Here is a 16330-nt window from a genome sequence, read left to right as displayed (position 1 = left end):
CCAGAATCCCCACCTTTATGTTTGGAGATTATGCATCCACACATTGCTTTAGGGGACCATTGTACTTGTGTATGCTGCCTTTTCTCATTTCAGCAGTTCATGGGGCGTTTCTACGCTTTTTATTTTTGTGTTTCAGATGTACCTGGATATGCCATACGCACTCTAGCTACAGTATCAACCACGTTACTCACCATTAAGTGGTTGGAGGTAGCCAGTACCTCCCTCCTACTAGCCCAGCATAAGCTTAGTTTCTTATGTGGCTGTTAGGACTCTTGCAAATAGACTAAGTATACCTAATGACCCATTTAGTCTGGTCTAGGCCACGGGCGTTTAGTACTACAACACCGACGCCTGGTGACTTGGACCACAGCCACTAGTACCAACCCCTGTCCCCTGATGACTCAAGAGGTTGTCAGTACTAGTACGCTTTTTATGTATGTTCCATTTTTTTGACGAAACGCGTAGGGACATATGAGCATACCACATACACTTAGGGGCTTATGAGCATTCCCTCAATTTGCCCACGGTGTTATTACCACCTTAGTCTCAGATTGGGTGTTCCCCTCTCCATTACCCTGACAGGGTCTCTTAGGGACCTTATCGCAGGGAAAGGTTCCGGACGGGACCACCCCTTGCGGGGCACGGATCCCGTGTTAGGGTAACAGGGTCACAGTAGGTCAAGTAGGGCGCTACAGGGACAGTTGTTCCCCCTGCGGCCCCTTCCCCAAAAGGCAACCTCCTACCTACGAAGTACCCTTCCCCCGGACCGGAACATCCTATCCATGTGCTAGAACAAGGATTTACCTTGGTCGTCTGCCGTGACTGTTTACAACCAAGCACGGTTTGCCCCGGTACCGGTAAGACCCATCCTTATTTTCTATCCCACCTGGGTTCGTCCCTGCTCTCCAATTGGGATCTAGGACACCCTTGCCGGGGTTTATTAGCACTATTTGTGGCACCTCCTGACCTTTGGGGTCCGCACACTCTTATAAAGGGCTCGCCCTAGGGATCCTGGGTACAGTGGGTCACTGATCTAGTGATACACCTGTACATAGGACCCGACCGTATCTGTTTGTTTGTCTTGTAAGGGGACCTTACTTGTTTTAGTTATAATAATAAACATCACGTTTTAATTGTTACTGCCCCTTTGATTTTTCTCTTGCACTAGAATATAATCTATTCGTGACCACGAGTCTCTCGCATGCGAATAGAAGGAATAGCAACTTTCATCAGGGTGGAGTTGCCGCCAGGGATCTACAATCCCAGTATTCTGCAGCAATTTTAACATTACTCCATCTCGATGACCGACACCCAGCCCCCCACTGACATTGCTCTTCCTGTCCTCCAGTGTATTGAGGACCGTGTTGAAATCCCCTCCTACAATCTTATTGGGGCAATCATCCCTCAAAATTCGTTCCTCAAGCTCCCTGTAGAATCGTGTATTACCATGATTCGGACCAGATATATTATAAGAGCTATACTGGGTCCCCTGAACCTTCAACATTACATGGGCCCATCTGCCCTGGCTATCGGACTCAGAACTCAGAACTTGACAATTAAACTGCCCATTGATAAGGATCAACACCCCTGCTTTTTTGCCAATCGCTGGTGAACCCAGCACCTCCATGACCCACAGTTTTTTCATCCTGAAAAAATCCTCCTGGCCTAGATGTGACTCCTGTATTAAGACTTTATCGGATTTCATCTTCTTGAGATGCCTAAGTATTCTCCAACGTTTCTGCGGTGAACGTAAGCCATTAACGTTCCAAGAGACCACCTTCATTTTAACTAGCTGTATCAACTAAGGTAATAAATCTAGACTGAGCACCACTTAGGCTGTTCTATTAAACTAAAAATGCGTTCCCCCTAAACTCTGAATATCTAAATACCACAAGCATAGAATTGTGTCACAATTACAATCGATACTTCACCCCCCCCTTACAACAATAACTTATAACTCCCTTTTTTCTGTGCTGCAGGAACATAACCGCCACTTCTCAGCAGCGACTCGACCCTAGGCTATACCTCAACACCAATCTTCAGTATTCCCTGCAAGAGCCATTAACTCTCAACTCCCATAGCAAACAACAGTCACAATGATATACTTTGAGCTTTGAACTGTTAAGTCTCTCCATCTTATCATAACACTCTGAACACAACGATGGTATGCTATATCACATTTCATAGCTTCTCATGCGTAACACTGGTAGACATGATTAGCTCTTACTCGCCGCCATTTTGCGACCTCCCAGAGGTTTCTGATCCCTTGGTAGACTTGCGCCCTCTTGCGTTTCCCAGTTCTGATCAGGAGATGAGTCGTCTTCCTGCTTGCCCGAGGAATCTTTTGGAGACCCAGATCTAATAAACTCCATACCCCGCTGATAGTCCTGACTTTCCTTGGAACGCAATAACATCTGTTCTGCTTCCAGGGGATCCCTGAAGAAACGTACTGAGCCATCACGCATAGCTACCTTCAAGCGAGCAGGATATTGCAGTTGAAAACGTATCTCCCGCTTGTATAGTTCGGAACATATTCGGCTGAAGTCTCTGCGTTGGCGGCAACTGCCGCTGAGTAGTCAGCAAACAAGAGGATCGACTGACCCCGAATTTTAAGTGGCCTTTTGCGGGTACGGGAGGCACGTAAAATCGCCTCTTTGTCACAGTAGTCTAAGTACTGCATTATCACTTGACGCGGCCTGCCACCTGCAGCTGCTTTATTGCTCTCCCTGCGGTTATTATTATCCGGCATCGGGCCAATTCGGTGCGCTCTTTCCACTTTATGCTTGCCCACAAGACCAAGAGCTTCAGGTAACTCCCGCTCACATATTTCCATCAAGTCTTGGGGTTTAACACTTTCAGGGAGGCACAGGAGTCTAAGGTTGTTCCGCCGAGATCTATTTTCAAGGTCCTCCAGGCGGTCTTTTAAAATAATGTTCTGCCTAAACAGTTCTTGGGCCTCATCATCAGTTCTCTCAAGCGCTTCTTCCACCTGCACTAACCTCTTTTCCACCTCCTCTATGCGTGAATCATGCTGGGACAATGTCTCCCGGATCTCATGCAGGGACTGCGTCAAAGTCTTTGCCAGAGTCTCTCTGATATCTGGCGCCAAGTGTCTCGCCACCTCGATTGCCAGCATCTGGTAAGTAATTGCCGAAATGTCCGGCTGAGATGATACGAGTACTTGTTCCCCCACTTGTGAGCTCAGTAGGGTTCCTGGTGCGGCTGAGCGGGAATCCTCCATCTTGTCCAGGTTAGTCGCCTCACGTGCGCCTTTGCCACTGGTCATTATTCTGCTCCCACTCCTTAGAAAATAACGGTCCATGGACCACTTTGTGCCAGTGTGCAGCAGACTGGACCTCTCACGTTCCAGACTCTGTACTATGCCTCGATGTTGGAGCAGGGGCTCGATTTCAGTGAGCGGTGTCCGGAGCTCTAGCCCTCAGTGCCCTGCATCACAGCGCCAGAACCGGAAGTCAGGTTATGTGATATTTTTATATAAGGTTCTTATGGACGTGGAGACACCTAATATGTATACTTTTTTTATTTATTTAAGTTTTACACTATAACAGCATTTTTTAAACAAAACAAATCATGTTTTAGTATCTCCATATTCTGAGAGCCATAGTTTTTTATTTTTTTTATGGCGATTGTTTTAGGTAGGGTCTCATTTTTGCGGGATGAGATGACGTTTTGATTGGTATGATATTGGGGTGCATATGACTTTTCGATCACTTGCTATTACAATTTTTGAGATGTGATGTGACTCAAAAATTGCTTTTTTGACACACTTTTTTTATTTTTATTTTTTTACGGTGTTCACCTGAGAGGTTAGATCATGTGATATTTTTATAGAGAAGGTTGTTGCGGATGTGGCAATACCTAATATTAATACTTTATTTATTTAAGTTTTACACAATAATATTATTTTTGAAACAAAAACAAATAGTCACCATAGTCTGAGAGCCATGTTTTTTTTTTTTTTTTTTTTTTTAATGGGCGATTGTCTTAGGTAGGGTATATTTTTTTCGGGATGAGATGATGGTTTGATTGGCACAATTTTGGGGTGCATATGACTTTTTGAATGCTTGCTATTACACTTTTTGTGATGTAAGGTGACAAAAAAAATGATTTTTTTGACACCGTTTTTATTTTATCTTTTTTACGGTGTTCATCTGAGGGGTTAAGTCATGTGGTATTTTTATAGAGCAGGTTGTTACGGATGCGGAGATACTTAATATGTCTACTTTTTTATTTTTTTTACATTTACCACTGTCATCGCAATTCATGCGATTCACATCTTGTTTGTGTGGTGCCAAATCAATTAGAAGTATAAGTATGTGCATGCCATACAGCTTTCATAATGAGGCCAGGCACACTAGGTGGTTTCATGGGAAAGCACTTCCTCATCCCACTGAGCAAGACCCCGTTTATTTGAAAATACATTCACATATATAGCAGACATGACATCACAAAAGGGGTGTTCCTTAAGAAGAGACTATTGGCTCCTTAACCTGATAGGAGTGGTTTCAGCAACTTCAACTCTAAGTTCATAGGTGTCATGGTCTTACCTTCTTGCTGTTCTCCTTCGTTTGACATGTGCTGGCGGCCATCTTGGTTTCTGGGTTTCTTGTAGCCTCCCACCCTGCGGCTTCTCCTTCCCACTGGGAGGAGCTGGATGCCCAGCTCATATATATAGGAGGTCTGTGGCTTCAGTTCCTTGCTTGGTCCTCCTGTGTTCACATGCTTCTAAGACTGCTGCTGCTTCTGGTTCCTGATCCTGGCCTCGTCTGACTACCCCGCTGGTTCCTGATCCTGGCTTCGTCTGACTACCCTGCTGGTTCCTGATCCAGGCTTCGTCTGACTACCCTTCTGGTTCCTGACCTCTGGCTACGCAAGACCCTGCTTCGGTTTAGCCATCCGTTTGGACTTTTGCTTACAGCTTGATTTTCAATAAAGCCTTCTATTTCCACTTATCTCTTGTTGTACGTCTGGTTCATGGTTCCTTGACATTAGGACCAAGCCATGAATTCTGACGGTACAGGGCCATCCTCGCTACCTACGCTGATTGCCAGACTTGATCAGCAGGATCACCTGTTGGGTCGGTTCGCTGTGGCGTTGCAAACCCTGCTTGAACGCACGGCTCATTTCGCTTCCGTTGCCGATGGGTCGGTTGTCGCTCCTGGGCCCGCTCCTAGTGCCGCTCCGGTTGTTGCGCCAGAGTCTACCCCGACACCTGTTGCTGCGCCTGCGGTGTCTCGGGGTATGACCGGTTCTGCCCCCCTTCCACAGCGCTTTGGGGGAGAGCCAACTCAGTGCCGAGGTTTCCTTAACCAGGTGGGCATTTATTTCGAGTTGCTGCCACATGCCTTTCCTACTGAGAGATCAAAGGTGGGCTTCTTGATCTCGCTGCTCTCGGACAAGGCCTTGGCCTGGGCCAGCCCTTTATGGGAGAACAACAATCCGGTGGTTGCCGAGTTTTCCGGTTTTGTTGCTTCTCTTCGGAAGGTATTCGATGTGCCGGCTCGTGCTGCCTCTGCTGCGAAGCTCCTTATGTCCATCAGACAGGGTTCACGATCCGTAGCTGAATACGCCATTGAGTTTCGTACCCTGGCAGCAGAGGTGGGCTGGAATAATGAGGCTCTGGTCGCTGCTTTCTCTCATGGTCTCTCGGATGCCTTGAAGGATGAGGTTGCAGCTAAGGACCTACCAGTGGAGCTCGAGTCTCTTATTTCTTTCCTGATTTTGATTGACACCAGACTCAGGGAGAGACCTTCCTTTAAGGAGAGCCTGCGGAGGTCTTCTAACAGATTGGCGCCTACGTTTGCTGTCCCACCCGTGCCTCCCTCTCCTCCCACGCCTCCTGGGGATGACTTGTCTGGGGGTGAACCCATGCAGCTGGGGTTTGCTCGCCTGTCCGAGGGGGAGAGGGTACTCCGGAGACGCGAGGGCCGATGCATGTACTGTGGTCTCGGTGGGCATTTTCGGTTGGCATGTCCGAACCGTCCGGGAAACGCTCGCACCTGAGATCCTGTCGGGGGCAGATCTTGGGTGGAGTCTCCTCGTCCCCGGTTTCCCGTGTTGACAAACCACTGATCACTGTTGTCCTCTCCTGGGTCGGGGGCTCGGTGACGACCCAGGCGTTGGTGGACTCTGGTGCTGGTGGTTTGTTCATTGATAGTGTGTTCGCTGCCGCCAATTCCATTCCTCTGCAGCCTCGAGGTTCCCCACTGGCTCTTGAGGCGATAGACGGCAGACCCCTTCTGCCGCCACACGTGACTCATGAGACCCTTCCAGTGGGGATAGCCATTGGTGCCGTTCACAGAGAGTCGGTCTGTCTCCAGGTGATTTCGTCTCCACACTACTCGGTGGTCTTGGGGTACCCCTGGCTCCAGAAGCATAATCCGACTTTCGATTGGAGATCGGCCGAGATCCTCTCGTGGTCACCGCAGTGTGGGGCTAGTTGCATCCATGGGCCTGTCAAGTTGCTGTGTACTTCCTCGGACTCTCTGTTGCCTCCTGAATACGAAGAGTACCGGGATGTATTCGATAAGGTGCGCGCGGTTGCCCTACCTCCGCACCGCCCATACGATTGTGCCATAGAGTTACAATCTGGTGCCGTTCCTCCTCGTGGCAAAGTCTATCCACTGTCGGTAGAGGAGAATGAGGCCATGGAGGAGTACGTGAGGGAGGCGCTTTCACGCGGACACATTCGCAAATCCTCGTCCCCGGCAGGGGCTGGATTTTTCTTTGTGAAAAAGAAGGGCGGTGAGTTGAGGCCTTGCATCGATTACAGGGGTCTCAATCGCATCACGATCAAGAACGCTTACCCGATACCCTTGATTTCCGAGCTGTTCGATCGCCTCAAAGGGGCCACGGTCTTTACCAAACTCGACCTGAGGGCGGCATATAACCTGGTAAGGATCAAGGCGGGCGATGAGTGGAAGACCGCGTTTAACACCAGGACCGGTCATTATGAATCCTTGGTTATGCCCTTTGGGTTGTGCAATGCGCCCGCAGTCTTCCAGGAATTCATCAACGATGTTTTCCGTGACCTGTTGCAGCAGTGTGTGGTGGTCTATTTGGATGACATCTTGGTATATTCTGAATCCATGGAGGCCCACATTATGGATGTCAGACGAGTGTTGCAACGGTTACGAGAGAACAGGCTGTTCGGTAAGCTTGAGAAATGCGAATTTCACCGATCCCAGGTAACCTTCTTAGGTTACATCATTTCCGCTGAGGGGTTCTCCATGGATCCTGAGAAGGTTTCGGCTGTCTTACAGTGGCCCCAGCCCAGTGGTCTCCGTGCCCTGCAGCGCTTTTTGGGCTTCGCCAATTATTATCGGAAGTTCATCAGGGACTTTTCTATGCTAGCCAAGCCTCTCACGGATCTGACCAGGAAGGGCAGTAATTTCCAGGTCTGGCCGCTCGAGGCCATCCGAGCTTTTGAGGCTCTAAAGTCCGCCTTTGTGTCGGCTCCGATTCTGTCGCATCCCAACCCTGGGTTGCCCTTTGTCCTCGAGGTGGACGCGTCTGAGACGGGAGTAGGCGCCCTTCTGTCTCAGCGTAGAACACCAGAGGGTCCTCTGCTCCCTTGTGGGTTTTACTCCCGGAAACTGTCTTCCGCGGAGTGCAACTATCAGATTGGTGACAGGGAGTTATTGGCCATCGTGCAGGCCCTTAAAGAATGGAGGCACTTGCTCGAGGGTTCGGTGGTTCTGGTTCTCATCCTGACGGACCACAAGAATCTGACCTACCTTTCTGAGGCCAAGAGATTGACACCACGTCAGACCAGATGGGCTCTGTTCTTGTCACGTTTTAATTACGTGGTCTCCTACCTACCCGGTTCCAAGAACATCAGAGCGGATGCCTTATCACGGCAGTACTCCGAGCTGTCCGGGGAGGAGTCGATTCCGACTTCGGTCATACCTCCGAATCAGATCCTGGCCGCCATTCGCACCAGCCTGACCTCTCCCCTGGGTGAGCAGATTTTGGCGGCTCAATCTGGTGCTCCCTCTGGGAGACCCAACGGCAGATGTTTTGTGCCTGAGGAGTTGCGCACTCGGTTGTTGCGAACCTACCATAACTCCAAGGCCGCGGGGCATCATGGAAAGAATCAGCTGTCCTGGGCTGTTTCACGTCTGTTCTGGTGGCCTTCTCTACGTTCCGACATTGCTGCATATGTAGCGGCATGCTCCGTTTGTGCCCAGAGTAAGTCCCCTCGGCACCTTCCGTTGGGCCTTTTGCAACCCATAGCCACCGGGGAGCGCCCATGGTCACACCTGGGGATGGATTTCATTGTGGACCTCCCTGCATCCCGAGGCCATACGGTCATTCTCATGATTGTGGATCGGTTTTCCAAAATGTGCCACTGTGTTCCTCTCAAGAAGTTACCCTCTGCACAAGAGTTGGCCACGATTTTCGCCAGGGAGGTCTTCCGGTTGCACGGTTTGCCCAAGGAGATTGTGTCGGATCGGGGGAGTCAGTTTGTGTCCAGGTTCTGGCGCGCCTTTTGCTCCCAGTTGGGGATTCATCTCTCTTTCTCCTCGGCCTACCACCCTCAGTCCAATGGGGCCGCAGAACGATCCAATCAGGCCTTGGAAGCAATTCCTTCGTTGCTATGTCTCCGATCACCAAGACAATTGGGTTGACCTCCTGCCTTGGGCTGAGTTTGCCAGGAACACGGCGGTGAACTCTTCCTCTGGGACGTCTCCCTTCATGGCCAATTATGGGTTCCAACCTGCCGTGTTACCGGAGGTATTCTCTCCCCAGGATATTCCGGCTGTGGAGGATCACCTTTCCGTCCTACGTGCTTCTTGGGTACAGATCCAGAGGTCCCTTGAGGTCTCTGCGCAGCGCCAGAGACTCCAGGCTGATCGCAGACGAGCGCCTGCTCCTTCCTACCAGGTCGGAGACCGTGTATGGTTGTCCACCCGCAACCTCAACCTTCGAGTGCCCACTCCCAAGCTGGCGCCTCGCTTTGTTGGTCCCTTCCGAGTGCTTCGCAGGGTAAACCCGGTAGCCTATGCCCTTGCGCTTCCTCCTGGCATGCGGATCTCCAACGTGTTTCATGTCTCCCTGTTGAAGCCATTGGTGTGTAATCGTTTCACTTCCTCGGTTCCTCGGCCCCGTCCGGTCCAAGTGGGCAATCGTGAGGAATATGAGGTGAGCAATATCCTGGACTCACGCCTGGTCCGCGGTCGGTTGCAGTTTTTGGTCCATTGGCGTGGTTATGGTCCAGAGGAGCGTTCCTGGGTTCCCTCCGCAGATGTCCATGCTCCTGCTTTGCTCCGAGCCTTCCACGCACTCTTCCCTCAGAAACCGTTCCTTACTCCGCGGAGGAGGGGCCCTTGAGGGGGAGGTACTGTCATGGTCTTACCTTCTTGCTGTTCTCCTTCGTTTGACATGTGCTGGCGGCCATCTTGGTTTCTGGGTTTCTTGTAGCCTCCCACCCTGCGGCTTCTCCTTCCCACTGGGAGGAGCTGGATGCCCAGCTCATATATATAGGAGGTCTGTGGCTTCAGTTCCTTGCTTGGTCCTCCTGTGTTCACATGCTTCTAAGACTGCTGCTGCTTCTGGTTCCTGATCCTGGCCTCGTCTGACTACCCCGCTGGTTCCTGATCCTGGCTTCGTCTGACTACCCTGCTGGTTCCTGATCCAGGCTTCGTCTGACTACCCTTCTGGTTCCTGACCTCTGGCTACGCAAGACCCTGCTTCGGTTTAGCCATCCGTTTGGACTTTTGCTTACAGCTTGATTTTCAATAAAGCCTTCTATTTCCACTTATCTCTTGTTGTACGTCTGGTTCATGGTTCCTTGACAATAGGTAGATTTGAAAACTGCAATCAAACTCCAACTCCCCCCTTGACCTTAAAACAAAGAATGCACACATGGCTCATATATCTAGTTTGCTGCCATCCCGTGGACAAAAATGTGTACTACAGAATGTAGAGAAATAAAATCCATCTCTCACAACACAATAAAAGCATTTTTGAAACAAAAAAATCATGTTTTAGTGTCTCCATAGTCTGAGCCATATTTTATTTTATTTTTTGGGCGATTGTCTTAGGTAACATAGTACATAACATAGTAACATAGTACATAAGGCCGAAAAAAGACATTTGTCCATCCAGTTCGGCCTGTTATCCTGCAAGTTGATCCAGAGGAAGGCAAAAAAAAACTGTGAGGTAGAAGCCAATTTTCCTCACTTTACGGGAATGAAAAATTCCTTCCCGACTCCAATCAGGCAATCAGAATAACTCCCTGGATCAACGACCCATCTCTAGTAGCTATAGCCTGTAATATTATTACACTCCAGAAATACATCCAGGCCCCTCTTGAATTCCTTTATTGTACTCACCATCACCACCTCCTCAGGCAGAGAGTTCCATAGTCTCACTGCTCTTACCGTATAGAATCCTCTTCTATGTTTGTGTACAAACCTTCTTTCCTCCAGACGCAGAGGATGTCCCCTCGTCACAGTCCTGGGAATGAATAGATGATGGGATAGATCTCTGTACTGTCCCCTGATATATTTATACATATTAACTTTTTTCTAAAGTGAATAACCCTAATTTTGATAATCTTTCAGGGTACTGTAGTTGCCCCATTCCAGTTATTACTTTAGTTGCCCTCCTCTGGACCCTCTCCAGCTCTGCTATGTCTGCTTTGTTCACTGGAGCCCAGAACTGTACACAGTACTCCATGTGTGGTCTGACTAATGATTTGTAAAGTGGTAGGACTATGTTCTCATCACGGGAATCTATGCCCCTTTTGATGCAACCCATTATCTTATTGGCCTTAGCAGCAGCTGCCTGGCACTGTTTATTGCAGCTTAGTTTGCTGTTTATTAAAATTCCTAGATCCTTTTCCATGTCAGTGTTACAGAGTGTTTTACCATTTAGTATGTACGGGTGACTTGCTTTATTCCTTCCCATGTGCATAACTTTACATTTGTCAGTGTTAAACCTCATCTGCCACTTATCTGCCCAAGCCTCCAATCTATCCAGATCCCTCTGTAGTAGTATACTGTCCTCTTCAGTGTTAATTACTTTACACAGTTTAGTGTCATCTGCGAAAATTGATATTTTACTATGCAAGCCTTCTACAAGATCATTAATAAATATATTGAAGAGAATAGGGCCCAATACTGACCCCTGAGGTACCCCACTAGTGACAGTGACCCAATCTGAGTGTGTACCGTTAATAACCACCGTCTGTTTTCTATTACTGAGCCAGTTACTTACCCACATACAGATGTTTTCTCCCAGTCCGAGCATTCTCATTTTATATACTAACCTTTTATGTGGTACAGTGTCAAATGCTTTGGAGAAGTCCAGATACACGACATCCATTGATTCGCCGCTGTCAAGTCTAGAACTTACCTCCTCATAGAAACTGATTAAATTAGTTTGACATGACCGATCCCTCACAAAGCCATGTTGATATGGCGTTATTTGCTTATTTCCGTTAAGATGCTGTAACATAGCATCTCTCAGAAAACCTTCAGTTTACCCACAACAGATGTTAAGCTTACCGGCCTATAGTTTCCAGGCTCTGTTTTTGGACCCTCTTTGAATATTGGCACCACATTTGCCATGCGTCAATCCTGTGGGACATTCCCTGTCAGTATAGAATCTGCAAATATCAAAAATAAGGGTCTGGCTATGACATTACTTAATTCCCTTAGGATACGGGGGTGTATGCCATCCGGTCCTGGCGATTTGTCTATTTTAATATTTTTAAGTCGCTGTTGCACTTCTTCCTGGGTCAGACAGGACACTTTTAATGGGGAATTTATTTCAACATTCAGCATTTCATCTGACAGTTTATTTTCTTCAGTGAATACATTGGAGAGAAAAATATTTAACAGCTTTGCTTTCTCCTCGTCGCTCTCTGCGACTCCCCCCTCATTACTCTTTAAAGGGCCGACACCTTCAGATTTATACTTTTTAACATTTATATACCGTATTTATCGGCGTATAACACGCACTTTTTCCCCCTGAAAATAGGGGGCAAATGATGTATGCGTGTTATACGCCGATATAATGTTAAGAAGCCATGTTTTTACATACCGGAGGTATAACATTAAGACGGCGCAGCGCCTGCCGCAGCTCCCTCCTCATGCACCGCCTGTCCCAGCTCCCTCTGTCATGCGGCGCCTGCCCCAGCTCACTCTGTCATGCGCCGCCTGCCTGTTCATTCATAAAGTGAGATAAGCAGGCAGGCGGCGCATGAGAAGGGAGCTGGGGCAGGCGTCGCATGAGGAGGGAGCTGAGACAGGCGGCGCATGAGGAGGGAGCTGAGACAGGCGGCGCATGAGGAGGGAGCTGAGACAGGCGGCGCATGAGGAGGGAGCTGAGACAGGCGGCGCATGAGGAGGGAGCTGAGACAGGCGGCGCATGAGGAGGGAGCTGAGACAGGCGGCGCATGACCGAGGGAGATGCCGGTCTGCGCCGTCTTAATGTTATACCTCCGGTACTACAGTAAGTACCGTACACTGTACAGCGCGTCTACAATTATAGAGATCAGATTGAATGTTTAACAGTTGCGGGGCCCGGTGTATTAGAGTAGAGTCACTGCACCGGGCCCCGCCATGAGTGTCCCCGCCTCCTCTCTCCACACTGATCCATCTGATGGGGGATCTGTAGATGACACTTATGGGGATCTGTGTCATCCACAGAGCCCTATAAGTGTCATCCTTTTACATTATTTACCTTTATAAGTGGTAATAATATTAATAAAAAAAAGTTCTGAGCTACCCTTATTATAGTTCTTTATTTGAAATTTAAATTTTTTTCCTGAAATTTCCCTCTTAAAATGAAGGTGCGTGTTATACGCCTGTGCGTGTTATACGCCGATAAATACGGTAATTGAAGAATATTTTAGGGTTAGTTTTACTCTCTTTGGCAATTAATCTCTCGGTCTCTAGTTTGGACGCTTTTATTTGTTTTTTACATGTTCTATTTTTTTCCCTTTATAGTTTTTCAGTGCTTCTGTGCTACCTTACTGTTTTAGTGTTTTATATGCTTTCTTTTTGTCATTAATTGCTTTCTTTACAGTTCTGTTTATCCACATTGGTTTCTTTTTGTTCCTTAACCTTTTATTCCCATACGGTATGTACCTCTCACAATGAGATTTTAGGATGCTTTTAAAGATATGCCATTTTGTGGCTGTATTTTTATTTTTGAGGACTTTATCCCATTTAGTTAGGCCTATGGCTTCTCTTAGTTGGGGCTAATTTTTTTGCAAGATGAGGTGACGGTTAGATTGGTACTATTCTGGGGGGCTTGCCTTTTTGATTGCTTGATGTTTTTTTGATGGTGGTTATCTGGTGGTTATGTCATGTGATATTTTTATAGAGCCGGTCGATATGGACACGGTAATACCTAATATGTCTACTTTTATTATTTTCCCTATTTTTTTTACAATTATTTTTAACTTTATTTTGGTAACTTTACTTGAAACCTTAATTTTTTTCTTATAAAAAAGACACTTTTTTTTTAAACTTTGTATATTTGTCCCTCTGTGGGACTTCACGTTTTCAGGGTTTGATCCCTGTTTCAATTCAGTACAATACATTATGTATTGTACTGAACTGAACTGTCAGCGTCTTACACAGTAAGGATCTCCTGGGCTTCCGTAGCTGGCAGGCTCAGAGGCCTGTGGAAGGCATCGGGGCTGGTGGCTGCCATGGCAACCATCGGCCCCCTGTCAGCATGGGGGGGCGATGGAATCAGAGGGAGCCCCCTCCCTCTGTAAACCCCGCATGTGCCGCGATCAGCGCTGACCGCGGCGTGTGAAAGGGTTAATCCACCGGCATCACCGCATACAGCGATGCTGGTGGATGCAGCAGGATAGTAATAGCCGCGCCCAATCACATCACATACATGCACGTGGGAATGCAGTAAGGCACCACATTGCCCCACGTACATGTATGTGATATTGCGGAAAGGGGTTAAGGTATGTATGGCCACACGTTCAGGTTTCTGCATGCAGTTTTGGAAGCCAAAATCAGTAGATCATAAAACGAGAGAAAGTATTCAAGACAGATCCAACTGCTCCACTTTTTTTTAATTCACTCCTGGTTTTGGCTTCCAAAACTGCACCGTGTGGCCGCACACTTATATTTGGCTTCAGCTTCCTGAGCAGCACTCTGCATTCAGTGATCTGCATGAGAACAAAAAGTGGAAGGGTTTTTACCAATTATGTTGTTACAGTGCTGTGTCCCTCAATAAAAAGGCAGTACAGCACAAAGTAATGGCCTCCATTGCTTCCTTGTTAAGAACGATAGCACTACCTGTGCCTACATTGTGCAGAAGGAGCTTGTAGTTAAAAAACATTTTTAGTTTTTTTTTTGCATTCTAGTGTTATCTGTGATTGCAATGGATTATCTGAGTTATCCTCTCAATTCAGCACTGGCTTTAATATTAAAAAAGGCCTCAAACTTCACCAATCAGATAATCATCTATAATAAGGTGCTCATGGTCCATGGACGTTTTTGCGGTCTCTAAATTGCGGATCTGCAAAACGCGGATATCGGCCTTGTGTGTTCCTCATTTTACAGAACCTCCGGCCCATGATAGAACAGTCCTATCACGTATTACAGACAAGAATAGGACATGGTCTATTTTTTTGTGGGGCTGCGGAACGGACATACGAATGTGGACACTGTGTGCTGTCTGCATCTTTTGTAGCCCCATTGAAGTGAATGGGCCTGCATCCGACCCACAAAAAATTGCGGATTAGATGTGGACAAATAATACGTTTTTTGTGCATGATCCCTAAATCAGATGATCATTTTGTTTGGACATCCCATTTGAGAATACATTTTATTCTTTCACCCAGTTTAAGCCATTTATGAAGCCTGTTTCTTTTTTTACAGCAAGCCTTTTGGACGCTAGGGTTCTAGTTACTGGTGCCAGCACTGGCATTGGGGCAGAGATGGCATATAACTATGCCAGAGCTGGAGCACATCTTGTACTGACTGCAAGGAGGGAAAGTGTTCTGGCCACGGTAAGCAACAGATATGCATTTAAAAATAATATAAATTGATAACTCTGTGGAATGAAAGTCTTGGAATCAAAATATGCTATAAACTAGAGAGTTATGGAGTCTGTAAATTTCAGCTACACCCCCTGGGATCCTTTCTGACATACAGAGTGATTAATGATACTGTACAACATAAAATCCCTATGTGCTTCAGTGGGAAACTGATGTAAATACTACTGTAACTGTAAAGCATTGGCACCATTGATGTGTCACTCCAGGTAAAAAACAGCTGGCAGGTTTAGTTACATTGAGCATATATGGTACATATGAAATTTCACAAAATTTAGCCTGACATTTCAGATTTATTTTTGGGGGTAGGGTGGGGGAGGGGGCTGTAATTATGCTGGTACCCTCCTTCACATATGGTAGACATATCCTGTAATGGATTCTGTAGAAGCATGTGCCAGGAGGACTGAACAAGCTGTGCAGAGGGCGGTGCTGGAGAAAGAGATAAATATGTCCTCATTTTTTTACAGCATTCAGAGGCATATATGCAGCGTCCCACTTATGTGTGTAGTGTACAAGTGGTCCCCTTAATTTCTGTATAATTACTTGTATTCAATGTATTGTATTTCCTAATATCAGGCTGGCATTGTCATTACATTTATTCGCTTTATTCACTTGTGCCATCAGCTCTCCCCCCATTGTGCGATCATCTGTCCCCCCTTGTGCCATCAGCTTTACTCCCCTAGTGCCATCATCTCTCCCCCCTTGTGCCATCAGCTCTCCCCTCCCCCACTGTGCCATCAGCTCTCCCCCCCTTGTGCCATCAGCTCTCCCCCCTTGTGCCATAGTCTCTGCTGCCCTGCTCCACCTGACACCCGGATTGCACAGCGTCATTGGTTGCTATGACGCTGTGCACTCCGGGGGTTCGGCCTTAGTCGTGCCCCCACCCCCTCGGTTTCACCAACTTACCTTTCCAGCAGGGGCGCTGCCGACACTCCATAGTTCCTCGCTGCTCTGCGCCTGACATCACACAGCGCGTCAGGTCACGCAATTGCCGTGAAATCAATAGAATACCTGTAGCTGGACATCTGCTTGTAGCCCATTGTCATGCAGTTGCCTTCTGATGGTTTGTCTAGACACTTTTTGCCACCCTAGGCTTGGGATACATAATGGAGCACTATGTGCCATTCTTCTAATTATATGCTCTGTCCATGCAGAGGTTTGCGTCTGTTCTCCTCTTGCTGTCATTTCAGTTACTTTTTGTTCTCCCAACCATCGGGACACACAATATTGAACAGGGCCTACATCTCAGCCTAGGCGCTTAGCAATCTCTCA

At 47.5% G+C, this 16330-nt stretch overlaps 1 protein-coding gene across 1 annotated transcript in view; it reads left to right on the top strand.

Moving 5' to 3' along the window:
• The window catches only part of LOC122927370 (hydroxysteroid 11-beta-dehydrogenase 1-like protein), an 83811-nt gene that overhangs the window by 28832 nt on the left and 38649 nt on the right, over positions 1–16330 (top strand). Inside the window, exon 2 of the mRNA XM_044279165.1 lies at positions 14883–15013. Within this exon, the coding sequence (XP_044135100.1) occupies positions 14883–15013 (131 nt within the window). The remainder of the gene's footprint in view (positions 1–14882; positions 15014–16330) is intronic.

The sequence above is a fragment of the Bufo gargarizans genome, chromosome 1, assembly GCF_014858855.1.
Source record: "Bufo gargarizans isolate SCDJY-AF-19 chromosome 1, ASM1485885v1, whole genome shotgun sequence".
In the NCBI taxonomy this organism is placed as follows: Eukaryota; Metazoa; Chordata; class Amphibia; order Anura; family Bufonidae; genus Bufo; species Bufo gargarizans.
The sequence above is the reverse complement of the archived record's forward strand: the minus strand, read 5'-3'. Positions and strand labels throughout refer to the sequence as shown.